The sequence below is a fragment of the Achroia grisella genome, unplaced genomic scaffold (genome assembly GCF_030625045.1).
Source record: "Achroia grisella isolate CSIRO2021 unplaced genomic scaffold, CSIRO_AGI_Agris_v1 utg784, whole genome shotgun sequence".
NCBI classification, from domain to species: Eukaryota; Metazoa; Arthropoda; class Insecta; order Lepidoptera; family Pyralidae; genus Achroia; species Achroia grisella.
In genome coordinates this window covers 3039281-3058765 of record NW_026713024.1, presented here as the reverse complement: position 1 = coordinate 3058765, position 19485 = coordinate 3039281, and the positions used below count along the sequence as shown (strand labels likewise).

The following is a 19485-nucleotide window of genomic DNA, read 5'->3' as shown; positions in this document are numbered from 1 at the left end:
AATCTCACGTTAGCAAAATAATAGTGGCTAATACTGATATACAAAATATATGTACTGTCAAAATAAATAACCCTCGCAACTTCGTCTCCGTCACATTTTCCAGTTTTTGCAACATTTTTCATTATAGCTCCACTTCTATTGGTCGTGGCGTGATGTTATATAGCATATAGGGTTCCTCTCTAAATATTCTATCCAGCACTAAAAGAACTCTCTAAAAGAACTCTTCCTAACTCTAGACACACAAGTTTTACCAGTTTATAATATTAGTACAGATAAACTGCTTACTAATAATAACTATATCCCTGGAGCATTTACACAGCGCCATCTAGTTCTAAGTTAAACAAAGCTTATGGAAATAGAAATAGAAATAGAAATAATCTTTATTCAAATAAACTCATTACAAGCACTTTTGAATAGTCATATTTTGATTCTACCACTCATTCGGAATGCAGATTCATCACAAGAAGAATGAGCAAGAAACTTGTGTGTTGCTCTTTTTAATAGATGTTTTTTTTATATAAATAATTACAGTATAACAAGTAAGAGGCATGCGATAATCAACATAGAAGTCGCTACGCACTCATTATTAATGTAATCAGATAATATTGTCAGTGCTATATATTTAAAGTTTTTCTATAAAAACATTATTATCGTTAACGAATTCTTCAATTTTATAGTAAGCTTTTTTGCTTTTTTTTTTTTTTTGGGTACTAGACAACTCATAGATGTACATAGATATATATTTTTTGTAAATATAATATACAAAGAAAATACTTAGTTGTCTAGTACCTGTAGCGCGGTGGTTATCACCTCACCACTGCGTTATATAGTACACTAGCTGTACCCGCGACTTCGATCGCGTGGAATTTAACTTTATTTTTCTAAAATAAAAGTAGCCTAAGTTACTCCTTATTACATCAGCTACCTGCCAAAATAGTTCAATCAAAATCGGTCCATCCATTTCAGAGATTAGCCGGAACAAACAAACAGAAACAACAACAAGACAGACAGACAGAGAAAAATTGTAAAAAATGTTATTTTGGTGTATGTACAGTATTTATATTCATATGCATGTAGTAAAAACGGTTCTTTTAATATTACAAACAGACACTCCACTTTTATTTATATACATATAAATAAATTGATAGATAATGTGATGAGGTGTCGCTACATAATTGATTTGTTTTTTGTAATATGCTGGTAGTGAGTATACCGGTGATATAATTGTGCTGTTTATTGTACGTTAGTAAGTTTACTTGGTAGCATGCTACATGGCGTACATGCGACGCGGAGTCGTGATGTGGTCTCTTTACACTAAACTTAAATCTATGTTATGTGGTGAGGTACTAATGGAAGGGTCTCAAGTGTTGACAGAAATAATACAATGTAGCCATATACTTATAAAACAGGCTATGTTTATCTTGGGACTAAATGGCGCTATGTGAGTTGTCCTAAGATTATTATATTATTCAGAAATATTGAGAATTATTGTTTGAGAATTGACAGATGTCGACGTTGCGAGACTTCGGCAATGAAAACACTTGAGACAGTAATACTTAATTGCTTGGTATTGATCTGTCAGTGTGACCTACGCACACGTAGATATTTTACAATAAGTAGACATTTTATGAGGTTAGAAAGATATGATCTTCCATCGGAGATATGCGATTTCTTTTTTTCGACCTACTTTAATGCTGTTGGAGCATTAAAGTAGGTCCAGCTGGCCTTTACAGCTTCAGCAGACGATAGGGGGCGAGTGTACATGGCACTCCAAACTCGCGGAAGGACTTATAGAGCGGCTGAAGACCAACTTCCGCTTGATGGATACGACTAATTTGAGGGCACCGCTAGGGATTCGAACCTTGGCTCAGGCTGAAAGCCCAGAGCCCAGAGCGAAAGGAATAATTAAACTCGTGTTCGAATTGCCCCCTTAAAAATCAAATTACCCCCCATCCTCTGCCTATGGGGCGTGGGCCCCACGTTGGGAAACACTGCTCTACATGAATGATGTTTAATGTGTACAAATGACTAGATAGAGGTTTAGAAATCGATGGTCAGACTGGCTAGTATAGCAGTATGTTTGGATATTTGTAAAACAGCGTGTCTTGCCATTTTATGGTCTTCATGTTGGGTAATTGGGTAGACGGCCTCAATGGTCTAGCGGTTTAGCTTTACTTCCGATGGTCGCGGATTCCACGCACGATCTGGTTGTTTTCTATATATATTATTATGTATTTACAAAATGAAGTATTTCTGTCAAATGTTTAATAGCCATTTCACAGATCTGCTTGTCTAAAACGTCTGCCCGTCTTGTGTTTTTAAAGGTCTTAACTTAGAAGTTGTTGGTACTGCGTGATTACTTGTTATCCAAAGTTATTATTATTATTACAGAATCGTTTGGAAATCGTGTTATAGCAATAATGGAAGTTTCCTTTAATTAGACACTTTTGTTGCTTCCAAGGCAATATATGACGCAGTTACCAAGGGTTCTCGATTGTATTGTTAGATTGCGAAAAGCAATTGATTACTATGTAATAAGGATATAACATAGAAGAAATGCCAAATTAAAAATGTTTTTATTCTTAATTTTTTTTTTTAAATTATATAGCCCCGGACATAATTTCTAGGGTTGCTACTTATTATTTATTTACACATATTTTTTATTAATTTACGGGATACAAAACAATATTAAACATCATCAACAACATGATATGTGAAAGAAACAATGTTTGATGAAGATAGATTTACAAGAGTTTTTTTTAATAATAAACATAATGTAACAAAGAGGTTGCATACACCGGTCTTACATAGGCGTCTTCAATAATTTATAATTTGACGACCTCGGTGGCATATCAGTTTAGCACACCGTTTTATTTCCCTTGGTCGCGGATTGGATTCCTCGCATGGTATAAATGTTTTGTATTCATGAGTATTATTTGCATTGCTCTGGGTATTTTTTATGTATTGATATCACTTGTCTAGTACCTTACCATAACCAAGCTTATAGTTTTGGACTAGATGGAGCCGTGTGAGTTATCCTGAGATATTATTATTATAATGAGATTGAAGTTTGTTTTTTAGTTTCCTGAACATGGTTTTATCTATTTTTCCTGGTATTACAGGTTGTAACATATTTCAGACACCAGTTTCTCACAACAATTGATTGTAATTATAAATCTATGCAATGTATTATCTACAATACTACATGTATCTGTTCCCAATGTGTACAATGTTTGTGAGGAGAAATAAATAAAAATATATTTTTTTTATATTTTTTTAATAGAAAAATGCCATTCTATAGATTTGTTATTATAATATTATTATCGAATTCCTTCGATGAGTTTAGAAACGCTTCGAGCACATAGGTACGGTCATTGCATAAATAGTCTATTGGAATGTTTGTGAATGTTATGGGTATGTATATACTTTTCAGTTAAACTAACTTGATATGCTGTGTATTTATTTCAAATGCGTTGATTAGTGCATTCCTCACTCTACTATAGGTATACCTATAGTAGAGTGAGGAATGCACTTGCATAATCCTTACTAATATTGTAAATGTCGAAAGTGTGTCTATCTGTCTGTATGGCTTTTTATTTGTAACCTTTTTACGAGTAAATGACTGAACGGTTCTGAATGAAATGTAATGAGATTTTTTTTATATGAAAGATAGGCTTTGTCTAAACCTATTTTTCTATATCAAAGTATATTTTGTTAGTGATGTAATAGAGGATGAAAGAAGTCGCGGGTAATAGCTAGCAATATATAAGTATATATATTTTATTTTAGACATACGGGCTATATTTTATGGCAAGACTATTTTTTATACCAAAAAATAATCTGATAGAAATGAAATAATGGATGAAGGAAGGCCCAAGTAACAGCTAGTATGATATATGCATGTGTATACACAAAATTCAGTTGTTACTATTAATATCCTGCCCATTTATTCTAAAATCTACATCGGTATTAAAGGATAGGATCTTCATTTCGTATTCAGTGCTGTGGGATTTCACTACGAAAGGGCCGCACTGAACGGCGATATCCCTTGTTATTGTTAGATCTCATTTGTAATATAAATGCAATTCCGTTTCCTATATAGTTTAGCTGAATTTATAGCTTGATTGAGAGCATTATGGACGGTGGAACTACATTTTTTATGCCACAGAAACAAGCATAAGGTTTATCTGGTGGGAAACGGATACGGGAGTCTATGGGCACTGAACCCCAACCCCTGGGTTTTCGGTGCCCAATTACGTGTACATTGCCGAACCTGTTAATATATTCTTGAAAAATTCCAAGCTGTAGTCTCTAGAGAAATTCTTAGCAGCGAGACAGACAGACAGATACAGTTACTTTCGCGTTCATATTAGTGAGGACGTAGAATAATAAGTTTATTAATATTGTAATATGTAATCGCGTGGCACTTACAGTTATGACAGTGCTATTATTGCGATTGCTTTTATCGTTATTGAATATGTTACTTTATTATTCAACTAATGTAAAATATGGTAGTAGAGAATGGTAGTTTTCATTTAACGATGTTAAACTAGGAATTCGGACAGACTTCGCTTGTCTTGAAGAGTATACAGAATAATATATGCTCTTTTTTCGCGTATAGAATGACAAACAAGCTGACATGCCTCATCCGATCTATCCCCGTCCAATTCAAACAAGGATCGAAATTACGACGGCCTGAGCTGAGGTTCGAATCCCTAACGGAGCCCTCAGACTAAAGTCGCATCCGTCGACGAGAGTTGGCCTTCAGCCGCTCCGTACGTCCTTCCGCGGGTTTGGAGTGCCATCTGCACTCGCCCCCTATCGTCTGTTGAAGCCGTAAAGGCCAGCTGCGGCTCACAGCATTAGAGAAGTCCGAAAAAAAGTGCCATCTGATGTTATAGCTAATTTATTTCAGCCGTCAAACAGCTTGCTTAATAAGATGAGAAACGTAATATCTCCTTTGGAAAGTTTACACTCTATCCTGAGGAGATAGAAACCATCGCTCCTAAGAATATACTTCAATTCTTGTCCCTGACGGGTCAAAGTAGCAAACTCTGAAAAAGGGCGAGCACAGTAGATATCCAAATGACCCAATAAAAAAAAAATAAGCTGTGTGACATTATAGTCCTCTGGACCAATGGCTAATCGCTTACAATGGAGAAGCTGTCAGCTTTTACCGTTTCAGTTACATAAAAAAACGATTAATTAATAGGTTTTTATGTAGAATATCAAATGCCTCATGTCATTCGTCGGAGTTCGGTGAGACAGATGTATTTATACAGGTTGATACCTGTCTCATTTAATTTAGTACCACAATATCTCATCTTCAAACGGGAATAATCTATAGAAATAAATAAAATTGAAGTGTCTGTTTTTCACTAAATACGTATATAATAAATGATCAAACGAACTTACCTGTGATGTTCGATCATTATTATATGAAGTGCTTCGTTCGAAGATATATATATTTACCATGTAGTTTCTTCAAATCACTAGGCAACATAACGCAATTTTAGAGCTAGATTCTAAAGCCTAAAAAAAAAAAAGAAAATTAAACGTTTCACTGTCAACACTTGTCATACTCTATAGACAATAGATTGATACTTGTCATTCCTTTAGAGACTATATCACAAACTCAAAGGGTGGGATTAAGTAAACCAGGTGTATTACTACTATATATGTTCTCTGGGTGGGTATATATCTTCGAACGAAGCACTTCATATAATAATGATCGAACATCACAGGTAAGTTCGTTTGATCATTTATTATATTCCAGTGCTTCGTTCTCGATATATATATTTACCATGTAGATATTTAGAGTCTCAGTGAGTTTGTGATTAATTTTTTCCTTAATATTACAACTGGATAGTATAAGCTGTAATAAAACATCTTTCTATTTTTGGTATAAATCAGTCTTTTACTACAAAAATTTAAATTATGGATAATTCTCATTTTCAACATTAACATTATCAAGTCTTTAAACATAATTATTAATCATATTAATCAGTCATATAAGAAATTCTTCATTACACAGTTCTTAATTATAACAAGTTACAATTATTATCACATTATTATCCCTTAATACACACTTATTTTTATATTAAAAATTGTATAAGTACTATAGTTAGCACTCACATTGCGGATAAAACAGTATTTGCAAAAATATTAGTATTTTGCATAATGGGTCTATTATAAAATTTTGCAAATGTCTGCGAAGACTCTGTCCAACCCGCGGTATTTCTAATAGCCTCTATAGACACACCCTTCATCTTGGCCATGGATGTTGAAGCATGACGAGTAGAGTGGCCCGTAAAAATATCTGTATTAATGCCAGAATTTGTCAACGCATTTTTTATCCAACGACTTAATGGTTATAAATAGTTCTTCAACATCACCTCTTATATCTTTGGTGCAATTAATGTAAAACTGTAAAGTAAGTGATGGGCAAATCTCAGGTTCGGTATAGAATGGTAAGACCAATACCGGTTGTGAACGATCTGGCGCAGATGTTTTAGTTATATCTTTGATATTTATATGTAAACCTGACTCTACATAAGATATATTTTTAATCTTTATTAAAGAAAGTGTTTGTACACGTTGTGCTGTACATAAGGCTAGTAATGTAACCAATTTTTTCGTCAAAATTTCCAACGGTAATGAAATGCAAGGATGCCATTTTCTTAGTGTATTTAATACAATAGATGGGTCCCAAGTAAAAGAGTATTTCGGTTTTGGAGGATTTGTTTTGTAAAAACCTTTTAATACGCTCATCCCTCCCTATACGCGAACCAATTATTAGAGAGAGAGCAGATTTATGAGAATTAAGGGTTCCATAAGAAGAGCCTTTCTGAAACTGAATTGTTAAAAACTGTATTATTTTTGGTACTGAGGCACACAAAGGGTTAATTTGGTTTTCTTGACAGAAAGCCCACCATATTTTGTAGGTTACATCATATTGTTTTAGTGTGTGTTTTGATAGTGAAGCTATCATAGTATCTAAAGCGATAGTGGGGATAGCTTGTCTTATCATAGATTGCCTGATAAGATTCCGCCCACCAGGATAAGTTGCTGGTGAAGAGGATGGCAGCTCCTGTAAGGCGACAATAACAGATCTTTATCTGGCCCAAAATATAATAAATCAGAAACCAACATTTCCTGCATAACGGGGAACCATGGTTGGGATGGCTAGTAGGGCACGACTATGATTCCTGAGGCTTTTTCATATCTTATTTTCATTAGATATTTTAAAATTAGACTAAATGGTGGAAAGGCATAAAAATAATACTTTGACCAATTTACAGTAAATGCATCTACATTTAATGCATCTGGATCTGGCTTCCAGGATAAATATAAGGGACATTTAGTGTTGACCCTAGACGCAAAAAGGTCCACCTGTGGTGTACCAAATTTATTTATTATTTCTTTAAAAACGCGTGAATTTAATTCCCACTCGATATCTGTATTTGTTTTTCGAGATTCTATATCTGCTTCTACATTATCTGAAGATTTTATATAAGAGGCGAAGAGCCATATTTTCCTTTCTTCGTACCATTTCCAAATATTTCTAACCAAGTCATTAAGGTGTGGGTACTGAATACCACCCATACGATTAATGTAAGAAATAGCCGTTTTATTATCTACTCTTAACAGAACCTGAATTTCTTGTTTGTTTTTAACAAAAGTTTTCAATGCCAGAAAAATAGCTAGCAGTTCTAGATAATTTATATTCATTTTTCTTCCATGCACCATTAATTTTACTGTTATTACAGACCGCGCCCCAGCCCGTTCTAGATGCATCAGTATAAATTTCAATATCATAATTACGGACTAATATTGATTTTGATACTAGCAATATATTTTTTGCCCACCGTTCAAGATCTAACCTTGTATCTCGGTGTAAATCCATAATACAATCATAATTATTAAAATTTTTTAGTAAAGCTAGGTATTTATGACGTTCTAAATATTTGGTGTATAACCAGCCATACTGTACAGCTGGGCAGGCTGACACTAACAACCCTATAAGTTGGGCAAATTCCCGTATTGTACATTTACACATGTTAAGGAATTTATTTGTCACCTTTTGAAGTTGATATGTTTTTTCTAAAGGTAATTGCATTGTCATACTACTTGTATCATAAATAAAACCCAAAAAATTGCAAAATTTGGAAGGTACTAAAAAACTTTTTTCATAGTTTATAACAAATCCTAAGCATTCCAGAGTAAAAATAGTCTGTTTAACATTTTCTAACCATGACTGGTAAGTAGTGCCTAGGCACAGTAAATTGTCCAGATAGATTATATTCTTATATCCCTTTTTCCTTAAGTATGTGACTACTACTCTCATGACTTTTGTAAAAATGTAGGGAGCGGAGGAGAGGCCATATGGTAGTGAATTAAATTCATATAATCTATCATATTTAAAGCGAAGGAATTTTCGATCTTCTGGGTTTATGGATATAAGCAAATATGATTCTTTAAGGTCAATTTTTGCTAAAAAATTATTTTTATTTATCAAGGATGCCGCAGTCCTATGATCTTCCATTTTAAAGTGTGCTGTAGCTACAAACTTATTTAACTGTTTTAAATTTAAAATAAATCTTTTACTGCCATTTGGTTTAGGAATTAGAAAAAATAGAGGAAATGAATTGACCTGGATGGGGCTCACAAACAGAAATGGCCCCTAATTTAAGTAATTTAGTAATAGCAATTTTCATATCCTGCTTCTCTATATCAAAATTATACTGAAATGAACTTGGAATAATGTTTTGAAATGGTAAAGTGGTGAAAGGTATAGAATAACCTCTTATGTATTGGATGATTGTAGTATCATCAGTGATTTTTTCCCAACATTGGATAAAATGTGATAATCTGCCACCATGACATACCATTACTTCCGAGCAGGAGGTTTCATTTCTTGTTTGGATTTCCTTGTTGTATAATGCTGCTGTTTGTATGGAAGGTTTCGTTGCATCAGGCGTTTTGGCCCACCTCGATTGAAGGGTTTTGGTGCTGCATATCGAGGCAGGCCCCGGAAATTTCCCGAAGTGCTAGGATTTAATGTTCTTCTGTTTGAGGGCTTGATATTGTCAGATTTTTTAATTGTTTGTCCAGTTTTTTGGGGTTTTCAAGGCGTTTATTTTTTCTGATAAATTCTCTCCATAGAGATATTCATCTCTATCTATATCTTTTATAATTTCTAAAAACTTTTTGTCCAAGGAAGTTGAGATTATTTTCTTCCTACTAAATGTCAGGTGACAATGTAAGTCTGTTAATATTTTTGAGGCACCACTTAATATTTTTATTACATTTAGACTATCACCTGTGTCGGTAATTGTCAAGGATAGTGCCTTGTTCAAAGCTGATATCCCCTGACCTAACTGTTGTTGATCAGCCTCTATTTTCTTATCTCGTCTTTTTCCAGTATCAGAAATTGTGGCCATGATTTCTGGATTGAGCTTAGGAGCTTGCAAAGTTTTGCAATTATCAGGTATTAAATACTGCTTCAGTAATGACTCTTTTACTTCTTTATCTAACCCATTTTTCGCTATTTTATTCCATCGTTTTGCTAACTAATTATTGATATATTCACCGAATAGAGGCTTTTCCTCCATTGCATCACCAAGAGCTTGCAATATATCACTATTTAAAGTTGGTTCACCTGTGCACTGTTCAGTGGACCCCCCGGTTGGTTTATCTGAGTATCTCTGTGAAGTTGTTGTTGTATAACGTTTGGGTCCATATTTTCTATATCTGAGGGCAGATTAGTCCCTTGTGAACATATAGATACAGCATCTATTAAAGATTCTGTATAATTGTTTTCCTCAGATTGATCTGAAAGGCGTGAATACATTTAGAAAAGCCCTTTTTTAAATTTACCAGTTTTAATAAAACTTGTATATTATGTTTTTAGTAAACATTGCCTTCGCAACATCTCACGGATGCTTCCCAGGCTTAATTTGACTTGCATGTTCAAGTTTTTATTGTGATACCCTTCGTAACATCTCTCGGATGCTCCCTAGGGTTTATACAGCATGTATGTTCCAGTTTTAGAACAGACACCTTTCATAGTAACTATACTAAGTATAATCGCCTTGCTTAACGCAACTTCTATATTCAAGTTTTAGTGCAAATAGCCTTTGTAATGTCTCACGGACATTCCCTAGGCATGACACAACTTGCATGTTTTTAGTACTGACGACCTTTGTAATATCTCAACGATATTTTCTAGGGATGACGCAACTTGCATGTTCAAGTTTTTGTACCCGTAACCTTTGTAATGTATATTGGGATATTGCATATCTGTAATTATTTACTATATAAAACTTACCTGTCTGTTTATATTGGATAGATTCTTCTGAATCCGAGACGCAATATGATGATTTGCGTCGTCGAGCTTTATTACGTTTCTCTTCAAGACGTCGTATTTTATTTTTGTATTTCTGTATTTTGTCTTCATTTTTCCGTTTCGGCATGCTAAAAACACTCAATGTTATATGTTTTCAATTAAAAAATACTGAGAATTAAAGAACAATTAAAAATTATGACGCAATAGTTGCCACGCAAAGTAAAGAATGTTAAATGACAAGTATCAATCTATTGTCTATAGAGTATGACAAGTGTTGACAGTGAAACGTTTAATTTTCTTTTTTTTTTTTAGGCTTTAGAATCTAGCTCTAAAATTGCGTTATGTTGCCTAGTGATTTGAAGAAACTACATGGTAAATATATATATCGAGAACGAAGCACTGGAATATAATGTACATATATACGGTACTAAAATAAGTATTTAAAAAAAAGTCTATTTGTTGTTGCTGATATCATAATAATAATGAAAAACAGTACAGCTTTCTGAAAACGGGATTTTGACGGGACTTTCATTCGCAGATAGTTAATCTTATAAGGACAAACTTGGCTACTTTTAATTTAAGAATTTTATTTAGTTTAATAAAAAAAAATGTTATCGCCTATGTACGATGCGGACGATTCCGCGGGTTAGTTAGAAATATAAATGCTAAATACATAGATAGAATTAAGTGTAAATATCTTTGTATAAGTTACTAACATAGTTTTATACGTTGTTTACTAACACAGTATGGATGTAATCCGAATTAAATAAAATAAATACAAGATGTTAATGGCAGAAGGTGAGACAGTGGTATCGATATCTGACTTTTTATATTCTCTCTCACTCACTCTTGTCCAGTCAGCTAAATGTGTATTAATTTTTTTTTAATTTTCAAAAATCCTGCCCTTTTTTTGCCAGGTGGCTGAGCGTCTGAACGTCGACATCCGTCGTGGGTTATCATGGCGCGAGGCCAACGATCGCATGAACTTCGTGGGCCCCAACGAGTTCCAGGTCAAGGAGCAGGATCCGCTGTGGAAGAAATACATAGAACAGTTTCAGAACCCTCTCATACTGCTACTTCTTGGTAAGTTCATACGTTTTAATGTAGTTTAAATGGTGAACAAATTGGCGGCGCCTACCTGGTGGTAAATGGTAATCGTGTCCTATATATTTTTTATAAAATGTAATTGTGACTTGATGGTAATCGGTAGCCGTTGCCTATATACATGGGAATGACCATAGACATCACATTCGACATCAAAGATTTAATTTTTTTGACAGAAATGGAATCATTCATTCATAATTGACGAGCCGCGTTCATGTCGGTGGAGTTCATTCCACTTACCACGATCTTCCGTCATCCTCTTTAAATGTTGATATGATACGACCCCAATTTTGTCTTTCATTTGCTTGATGTAACTGTGCCTTGGTCTTCCCTTCCTCCTCTTTCCATCTACTTTTCTCTCAATAATATTCATAAATTCATCGTCCAGTATCAAGTGTTTTAACGTTTTCTTACGTCATCTTTTGTGTGTTATTATAACTTGTGAGTTTCAATTAGTCCTACACAATAAATACATGAAAAATTGATAACTTTCTCTCACTGCCTAGCCTTTCCCCATTCCATTTGGGGTCGGCTCTCGTAGTCCTTCGCCAGCCACATCGGTCCTGTGTCGAGTCGTTTTTTTTCCGATTTCTGTAGGTCATTATTGAGAACTGGCTACCAAGTTAGGGCCTTTCTCGGCAAATTAATAATCAATGAATGAACTTGGGTTTGATAATATCAGGGAAGGTGTTACATAAATTCAAATTCAAATTAAAAAATCATTTATTCATGTAGGACATTTTAGCCGCTTATGAACGTCAAATTTTTTACATTATAATTTTAATTTTTTCACTACCGTCCAGTTCGGTATACAGATCCGATGAGGATTCGCAAGAAACTCAATTACTCATATGAATGTGGATGGTTATAAGGGCAGATGAAGGCTGAAAAATATATGGATGGACTTTGTGAAAGATGATATGGTAAGAAAGGGAGTAAACAATATGACTGCGAACAGGGATGAATGGAAGATAAAAACATATTACGCCGACCCCAAATAAATGGGATAAGGCAGATGATGAATGAAGTTGAGTTTGAAATTCAATAACCGACATTGAACTTTAGAAGTGAAGTGTTTGCAACGTTTTCTATAATGATACTAGTTCCGTTTACAATGTATGTTAAGTGCGGGTCATTGTCACTGAATAACCATGGGATGCACTTACAAAACTGGTTGCCATGTTTTTTGCTAGCAACGTCACGGTTGGTCGAGTTTATTATTATGGCGGATTTAGACTGGACGGGCGATACGCTCTCTTCTTGTATATTCTTTACTATAACGGCGTCTCACACGCGTTATATTTATAGCCTATGTGTTATTAGGATGTATCCTATATTATTATAATGAAATAAAAATATAAAACGCGAAAGTTTATGATTTGTTACTCTTTCACGCAAAAATTACTGAACGGATTTTGATGAAACGTTACAGTAATCTAGCTAGATTACTGTAAATTTTCATCATAATTCATGTATAAGCTTATACATCTGAATTACACAGGCTGTAAATTTCAATCGCGGGCACAGCTAGTATGCTGTACTATTGTAAAATTCATTAAAATAAATTCTGTAGTTATTGCGTGAAAGAGTCTGTTATAAAAAGAAAATTGCCGTTTACCCTTATAACTTTAGTACGAAAAATAGTTTACATCCTATTTTTGTCCTACCTACTGAAAATACACACAAAAATTTAAAAGAAAAGGAGTTTCGGAGAATGTTTATTGCACAAGATAATTTTATATATTACATTTTTATCAGCATTCTTTGTGCTTTCAGTCTAAATCCATCTTCATAGGAGTCTTTTATTGGATTTCCTAGTACATTGCGATTCGTCTTGTTTCGTCTGTGAAGCGAATTTGCTACACGAGTGAGCACGGAATGTTTATTAATTGCAATTATTTTTATCACCCTGTTTATGTTAGCGTTGGCCAAAAAAATATTGTAATTTACTACAAGTTCATGGCTGTAGTTGGCACGTGGATAGACTAGTCGTCCGACTTCAAAGAAGTGGAAACCAAGCGGTCTTCAATATACTACGTATAGTCACATGTGGCGGAATGCAGTTACTATCCTCTAGGGAAATTAGCTTTCATCTATTAATTACATATTAAAGAGCTCGTAGTTTAATACCTATACATACATATACTAGCTGACCCTGCAAACGTTGTTTTGCAATATAAATAAAAATCGCTATTAAAAAAACAATAGGGATTGATGGTAGAAGGATGCAAAATTGGGATTGTATGTATTGTTTAATTAAAAAAAAAACCAAAAATTAAAAAAAATGTTTGGTCACTCAGGGGATACGAAAAATAGATATACGAATAGCCGGTTCTCAGACCTACTGAATATGCGTATAAAGTTACATAAAAATCGATCAAGCCGTTTCGGAGGAGTATGGTAACTAATATAGTGACACGAGAATTTTATGTATAAGATAATTTTAGTTGTAAGGTAAATGAGCCAACAGAATATCAGCGCTGCAGATTTATCTGTAACTTCAGGCTGTGTTAGTAGCCTAACCTTTGCGTCTCCTAAAGTCACCTCTATTTTATTTTTTTATTTGTACATCTTTTTTCTGTATGCCTATGTAATTGGTTAATAATGAATTTATTTATCTAATGAAGAGACGACCTCGGTGGTCCAGCGGTCTAGCACACCGCTTTACGTCCCATGGCGGCGGGTTCGACTCCTCGCACGGCACAAACATTTGTATTCATGAGTATGATTGTTTGTATCGGTCTGGGTGTTTTCTATGTATAATATGTATATATTTAGGAAAAAAAATGTATGTTTTTGTATCAGTTATCTAGTAACGGTAACACAAGCTTTATATAGCTTAACTTGGGACGGTGCTATGTGAATTGTCAAAAAAAAATAGAAATATTATTATTAATAATATATTTCTTTTTAGAATAAACAACATTTTTATCATAGTAATTCTTTAACTAGAGAGTAGAGGGAATGTCATGGCGTATACTACGAGTAGTCGTTAAGAGATCAGTAGGGGGAGATATTGTAAAAAGAGGGCTACATGGTAGGAAACATACCCATCCTAAGGATCTGAGAATCACTCCAAAGTTATAGATACGGAAGTGTCTTCTTGTCAGTTTCGCATATTTGATAACTAAAACTATTGTACCCTGTCGACAATAGTTATTGATGGTTTCATAGATATTAAAATTTCGTTCAAACTTAACATTTAGAATATCCGTCGTCTTTTGCTTTCTGTTGCAAGTCCGTCTTGCTTGGATGGTAAAAACAGGCTGGGTAAAAAAAAACATTAGCATTCTGTACTTATTTTCTCTTACTCTCCCACTAAGTTATGTAAGTGTGCGAAATTTCGTACTCCTCTGTTCGCAATTTTCGTAAGAAGGGGTAAAAAGTTTTAGTTTCCATATTAATATGTATAAGGGGATAAGGAAGAAGGAGATGATGATGATGATTAATATGTATATTTGGTTTGTTCACAGGATCTGCCGTCGTCAGTATTTGTATGCGGCAATTTGATGACGCCATTTCAATAACGGTCGCCATCATCATAGTGGTGACGGTAGCTTTCGTACAAGAGTACCGCTCTGAGAAGTCGCTTGAGGAGCTTAACAAACTGGTGCCGCCGTCGTGCAACTGGTATGTCGAACTCATAATGTTTATTACATTGAAACTTGGTTTTGATACCATAAATTGTTTTATATATTTTTTAATATTGAATGCCAAACAAGCTGATAATGATAACTGATGGCATGTGCTAACAGTTGCTTATACAGCCGTGATACCACTCCTAAACCGCCATTCAAGAGGATTAAGGCGCCATGGGCATTATCCTGTAATTTCACTGCCTGATCAGCACCTTAAAACCAATATACAACTTACAAAGCAAGCTACTTGGGGGCTGAAATAGGAGAGGTACTCACACACGATTTTTTAGTCCAATAACAGCATACGGATGCATTTCGGCTTAGTCATCCATTTATTCATTTTCAAAAGGACAAATATTATAAAGTTGATTATAAATTTGACCCCGCACTAGGCGAACCTGTATCGCGGGAGTTCACAAGAATTGCCAAATAATTATTAACTATTAAAGATCAGTGAGTACAGTAGATTTGACATATCAGACGAATTAAGGTATTGTAGTTTGTTTTCATAAAAATATACCAGATCAATTGTTGATTACATAAAAAATAAATAAAATGAACAGAGAAAACAAAATAAAATAAAAAGAGAATAAAACGAGTGGCAATGGGTTCCGGGGTATCAACTATTGTCATGATGCGGTTCATTTGTATTGGCGATGGTTGCTTCTTACCAACTGGTGGGCAGACAGCTCATTAGCTATTTCATTAATTAAAAAAAACTGTTTTTAACCCTGGACAATTCACATAGGGTCATCCGGTTATAAGCTAAGGAAAGCTTGTGCTATGGTTACGACAACTGATATAAATACGTAAATATATATTTTTTGTAAACATATATAATATACATAGAAAACTCCCAGGGCGATACAATCTATCGTACTGATGAAATGTTTGTACAGCACTAGACTGCGAACAGGAATGTGTGTATGAGAAAACCAAATGCCGATCCCAAGTGAATGGGATTAGGAACAAGCAGAGGTCGATGGTTTACTTGTAAAACTGAATATTTTAACGATAAATTACAGTAACACCTTGAGATAGATACAGCTGGCTTCTTAGTAATTATCACTATTTGTAATTTTAAGTCGTTTATTTTTATCACTATTGGCGTGTGTTGTGTTTATGTGTAGCCCTATAGCCCGCGAGCCAGGAACAGATTCGACTGACCAATTTCTTCTCAATAATAAGAAATAATGGACCTATATATGTAATGCAACAGTTATTAAAACGACCATTTTGTATTTATACTGTTGACAAAATTATATTGAAATATCTATACATATGAATAAAATTGGAGTGTCTGTTTGTAATATTGAAATAACAGTTTTTATAATTTTTGTGTCTGTCTGTCTGTTTGTTCCGGCTAATCGCTGATATGGTTGGACCGATTTTGACGGGACTTTTATCGGCAGGTACCTGATGTAATAAGGAGTAACTTAGGCTACTTTTATTTTAGCAAAATAAAGTTTCATTCCACGCAGACGAAGTCGCGTGTACAGCTAGTTAAAAATAAAATTGATATAAATATATCGATACTAATATTATAAGGTAGTAAAGTTGTGAGTTTGGATGTTCGGAGTAATCTCTATACAACTGAGATGATAGTTCATTTAACGAGAAAGGCTATATAGCATCATGCTACGACCAATAGGAGCGGAATAATTAGTCTTGTGTGTGTGTGTGTGTGCAGTGTATCTCGTAAACTAAATTACAGTGTAACACGTGACACGGCAATTGTGCGTTCCGACCGTTTAATATGCTATTTTGTACCTAGTAATGAAAATAATATTACTAGTTATACTATATTATTGAGCACGTAAATTAGTAACTTCCGCACTGTAAGCAATCTATTATTTATCTGTCATTTTCACGAGTATGATTTTGTATTGGTCTGGGTAATTTTCATTCCACATTCATCCTTAAAAAATATATATCTATCGCGGTCCTATCCAGGTACAAACAGTACAGACCGACATAGAATGTGGAATGATGCTTTAACGGAGTTCGCTGACGGAGCTCCAGGGGAAGATAGGTTGAACATAAAGTCAGGCCCATCGTTAGAAATTAGGCATAATTTCCAGGTGTACCGTGTGGATGGGCTAACTGAATGTCTACCTGACATTTAGTTAGTGTAATGGAAAAATAAAAAAATGGAATAAAATCGATACGGTTTTTACACGTAGATCAGAAAAATATTATACAAAATACCAAAATAAAATATTTAACAGGCCTAAATGTCTGTTAAAGCCACTATATCAGGCCTATCAGGGCCTATCAAGGTCCATAGAGCTCTTATAATAAATTATGTCAATCTTTGTTATGACATTATGGAATGCAAAGGAATAAATAAATGTATTTTTTTTCTAACATTTAATGTACAAACATACATCCTTCACGATTTTATTGAATGTCATCATTGCCTTGCCTTTATCCCATTATTTGTGGTCGGCGCAGTATGTCATTCTCTTCCACTGCTCTCTATCGGTCGTCATATCTAAACATACTCTTCTTTTATTCATATCATCTTTCACACAATCTATCCATCTTTTCTTAGGGCGTCCCCTCCCTTTACATACATTGTGAATGTGTAAATTTAAATCTTTTCAGTTTCCGAGAAGGCAATTTAGAACATTTCCTGGCAAGAAGTCTCGTACCCGGCGACATAGTGCACCTGAACGTTGGTGATCGTGTGCCTGCTGACCTTCGACTCTTCGATGCTACCGACCTTGCTATTGATGAATCTTCATTCACGGGAGAGACGGAGCCGGCGGTTAAGAATGTAATGCCAACCAAAGCCACAGCAGGCAGAGTCAATAAGGATAACATCGCGTTTATGGGTACCTTGGTTCGATGCGGGAATGCTAAGGTGAGTTTTCCCCGTCAGACGTATGTCGAGTGTGGGATCTAACCCAGTAAAAAAACCACCCGGAGTACCTACGAGTGCCATTGCCAGAGTCGCGAGGACAGAGGTTACTTTATCAATCTACGCGACTCTAGTGGCGTTGGTGGTCGGTAGATGGTGTAGAAGGGGCAGGCCTATATCGTTGTTAGAGCGACCAATTTCGTCTTACTTAGAAACTGTAATATTATGTGACAAAGAGTTAGAAGAGTCACATAGTTCATGTAAAAAATAATTACTTCTAGGACCTCTTTAGTACCCTTGGAAGGGTCTTGTAAATTTTTACTTCATATCTGTATTTTAATATGAAAACACGAAATTTTACCTGTATAAATGTTGGCCAGTAGTAAAAAGGGAGTGTTGCCCCTCACTTTGAATTACCCCCACTTGTGCATCGGTGTGCAACGGGGTGTGGGGTGGTAGTAAATTTGTTGAAATTATATAACATAATGTCATAACAGGCTGTACTATCATTACAAATAATTTTTTTACAGGGTATAGTAGTGAGCACTGGCGAGAGGTCTGAATTTGGGGACATATTCCGCATGATGCAAGCCGAAGAGGCCCCCAAGACTCCACTCCAGAAGTCGATGGACACCCTCGGGGCCCAGCTGTCTATGTACTCGTTCTGCATCATCGGCTTCATCATGGTCACCGGCTGGTTGCAAGGGAAGGCTCTGCAGGATATGTTCACGATTGGTGTCAGTCTTGCGGTTGCAGCAATACCGGAAGGTGAGTGATTTTATTTATGCCAGTGGTTCTCAAACATTCACGTTTATTGTGGCTATATTAAGGCCGAGAGCTTGGAACAGATTCTGATGACCAGTTGCTTCTCAATAAAAAGAAATAAAGAAATGACCTTCATACATATTACGCCCTGCCATTTTGTCTCTTCTAACTAAACTCATAAGGGCACGAAACTTCTTTATATTCCGTTAGTTATAGTTGGCATGGCAATAGTTGTTCATGCGGGATTCTTACATGGGATTTTTATTTAATGTGAGACATAAACATCTATATAAGTACACAGTGTAAATGAACTAGATTTTAAAATAAAAGAAATTCAGTTGAGTTTCTTGTCAGTTCTTCTCAATTGAATGTATGTACTAAACTGGTCTAAGGAAATAAAAATAATACTAACAATTTTGCATTTGTAAGTGGCTAAAATGTCCTATGGGAATAAATGATTTTTTAAGTCGATTTGAGTTCAAGAACTAGATATTTACAACACGTAAATACAAGTTTTTAAACTATTTCTTGTACGAAATCAACAAATAAATCTACAATAACGATAGTTGTATAAGTTGTTTTCATTCCATACACAATTTTAGGTATGACTTCAGAGATGCTACTAAATAGCTCCATTTGTTTCCATTAGACATGGCCCGCTGTCTCATAACAATAACAATGAAGATATTGTTATAACATTAGTTTCACTATTCCTGTTATTGATTTTTTATTACTAAATATATTTTTAGTATCCATAAAAAATATAG

General features: G+C 34.8%; 1 protein-coding gene across 1 annotated transcript in view; it reads left to right on the top strand.

Moving 5' to 3' along the window:
* LOC131851482 (calcium-transporting ATPase type 2C member 1) overlaps positions 1 to 19485 on the top strand; it is a 48362-nt gene that overhangs the window by 12866 nt on the left and 16011 nt on the right. The window contains exons 3-6 of the mRNA XM_059201987.1: positions 11266 to 11431; positions 14926 to 15082; positions 17698 to 17956; positions 18484 to 18721. Coding sequence (XP_059057970.1) covers positions 11266 to 11431; positions 14926 to 15082; positions 17698 to 17956; positions 18484 to 18721 — 820 coding nt within the window. The remainder of the gene's footprint in view (positions 1 to 11265; positions 11432 to 14925; positions 15083 to 17697; positions 17957 to 18483; positions 18722 to 19485) is intronic.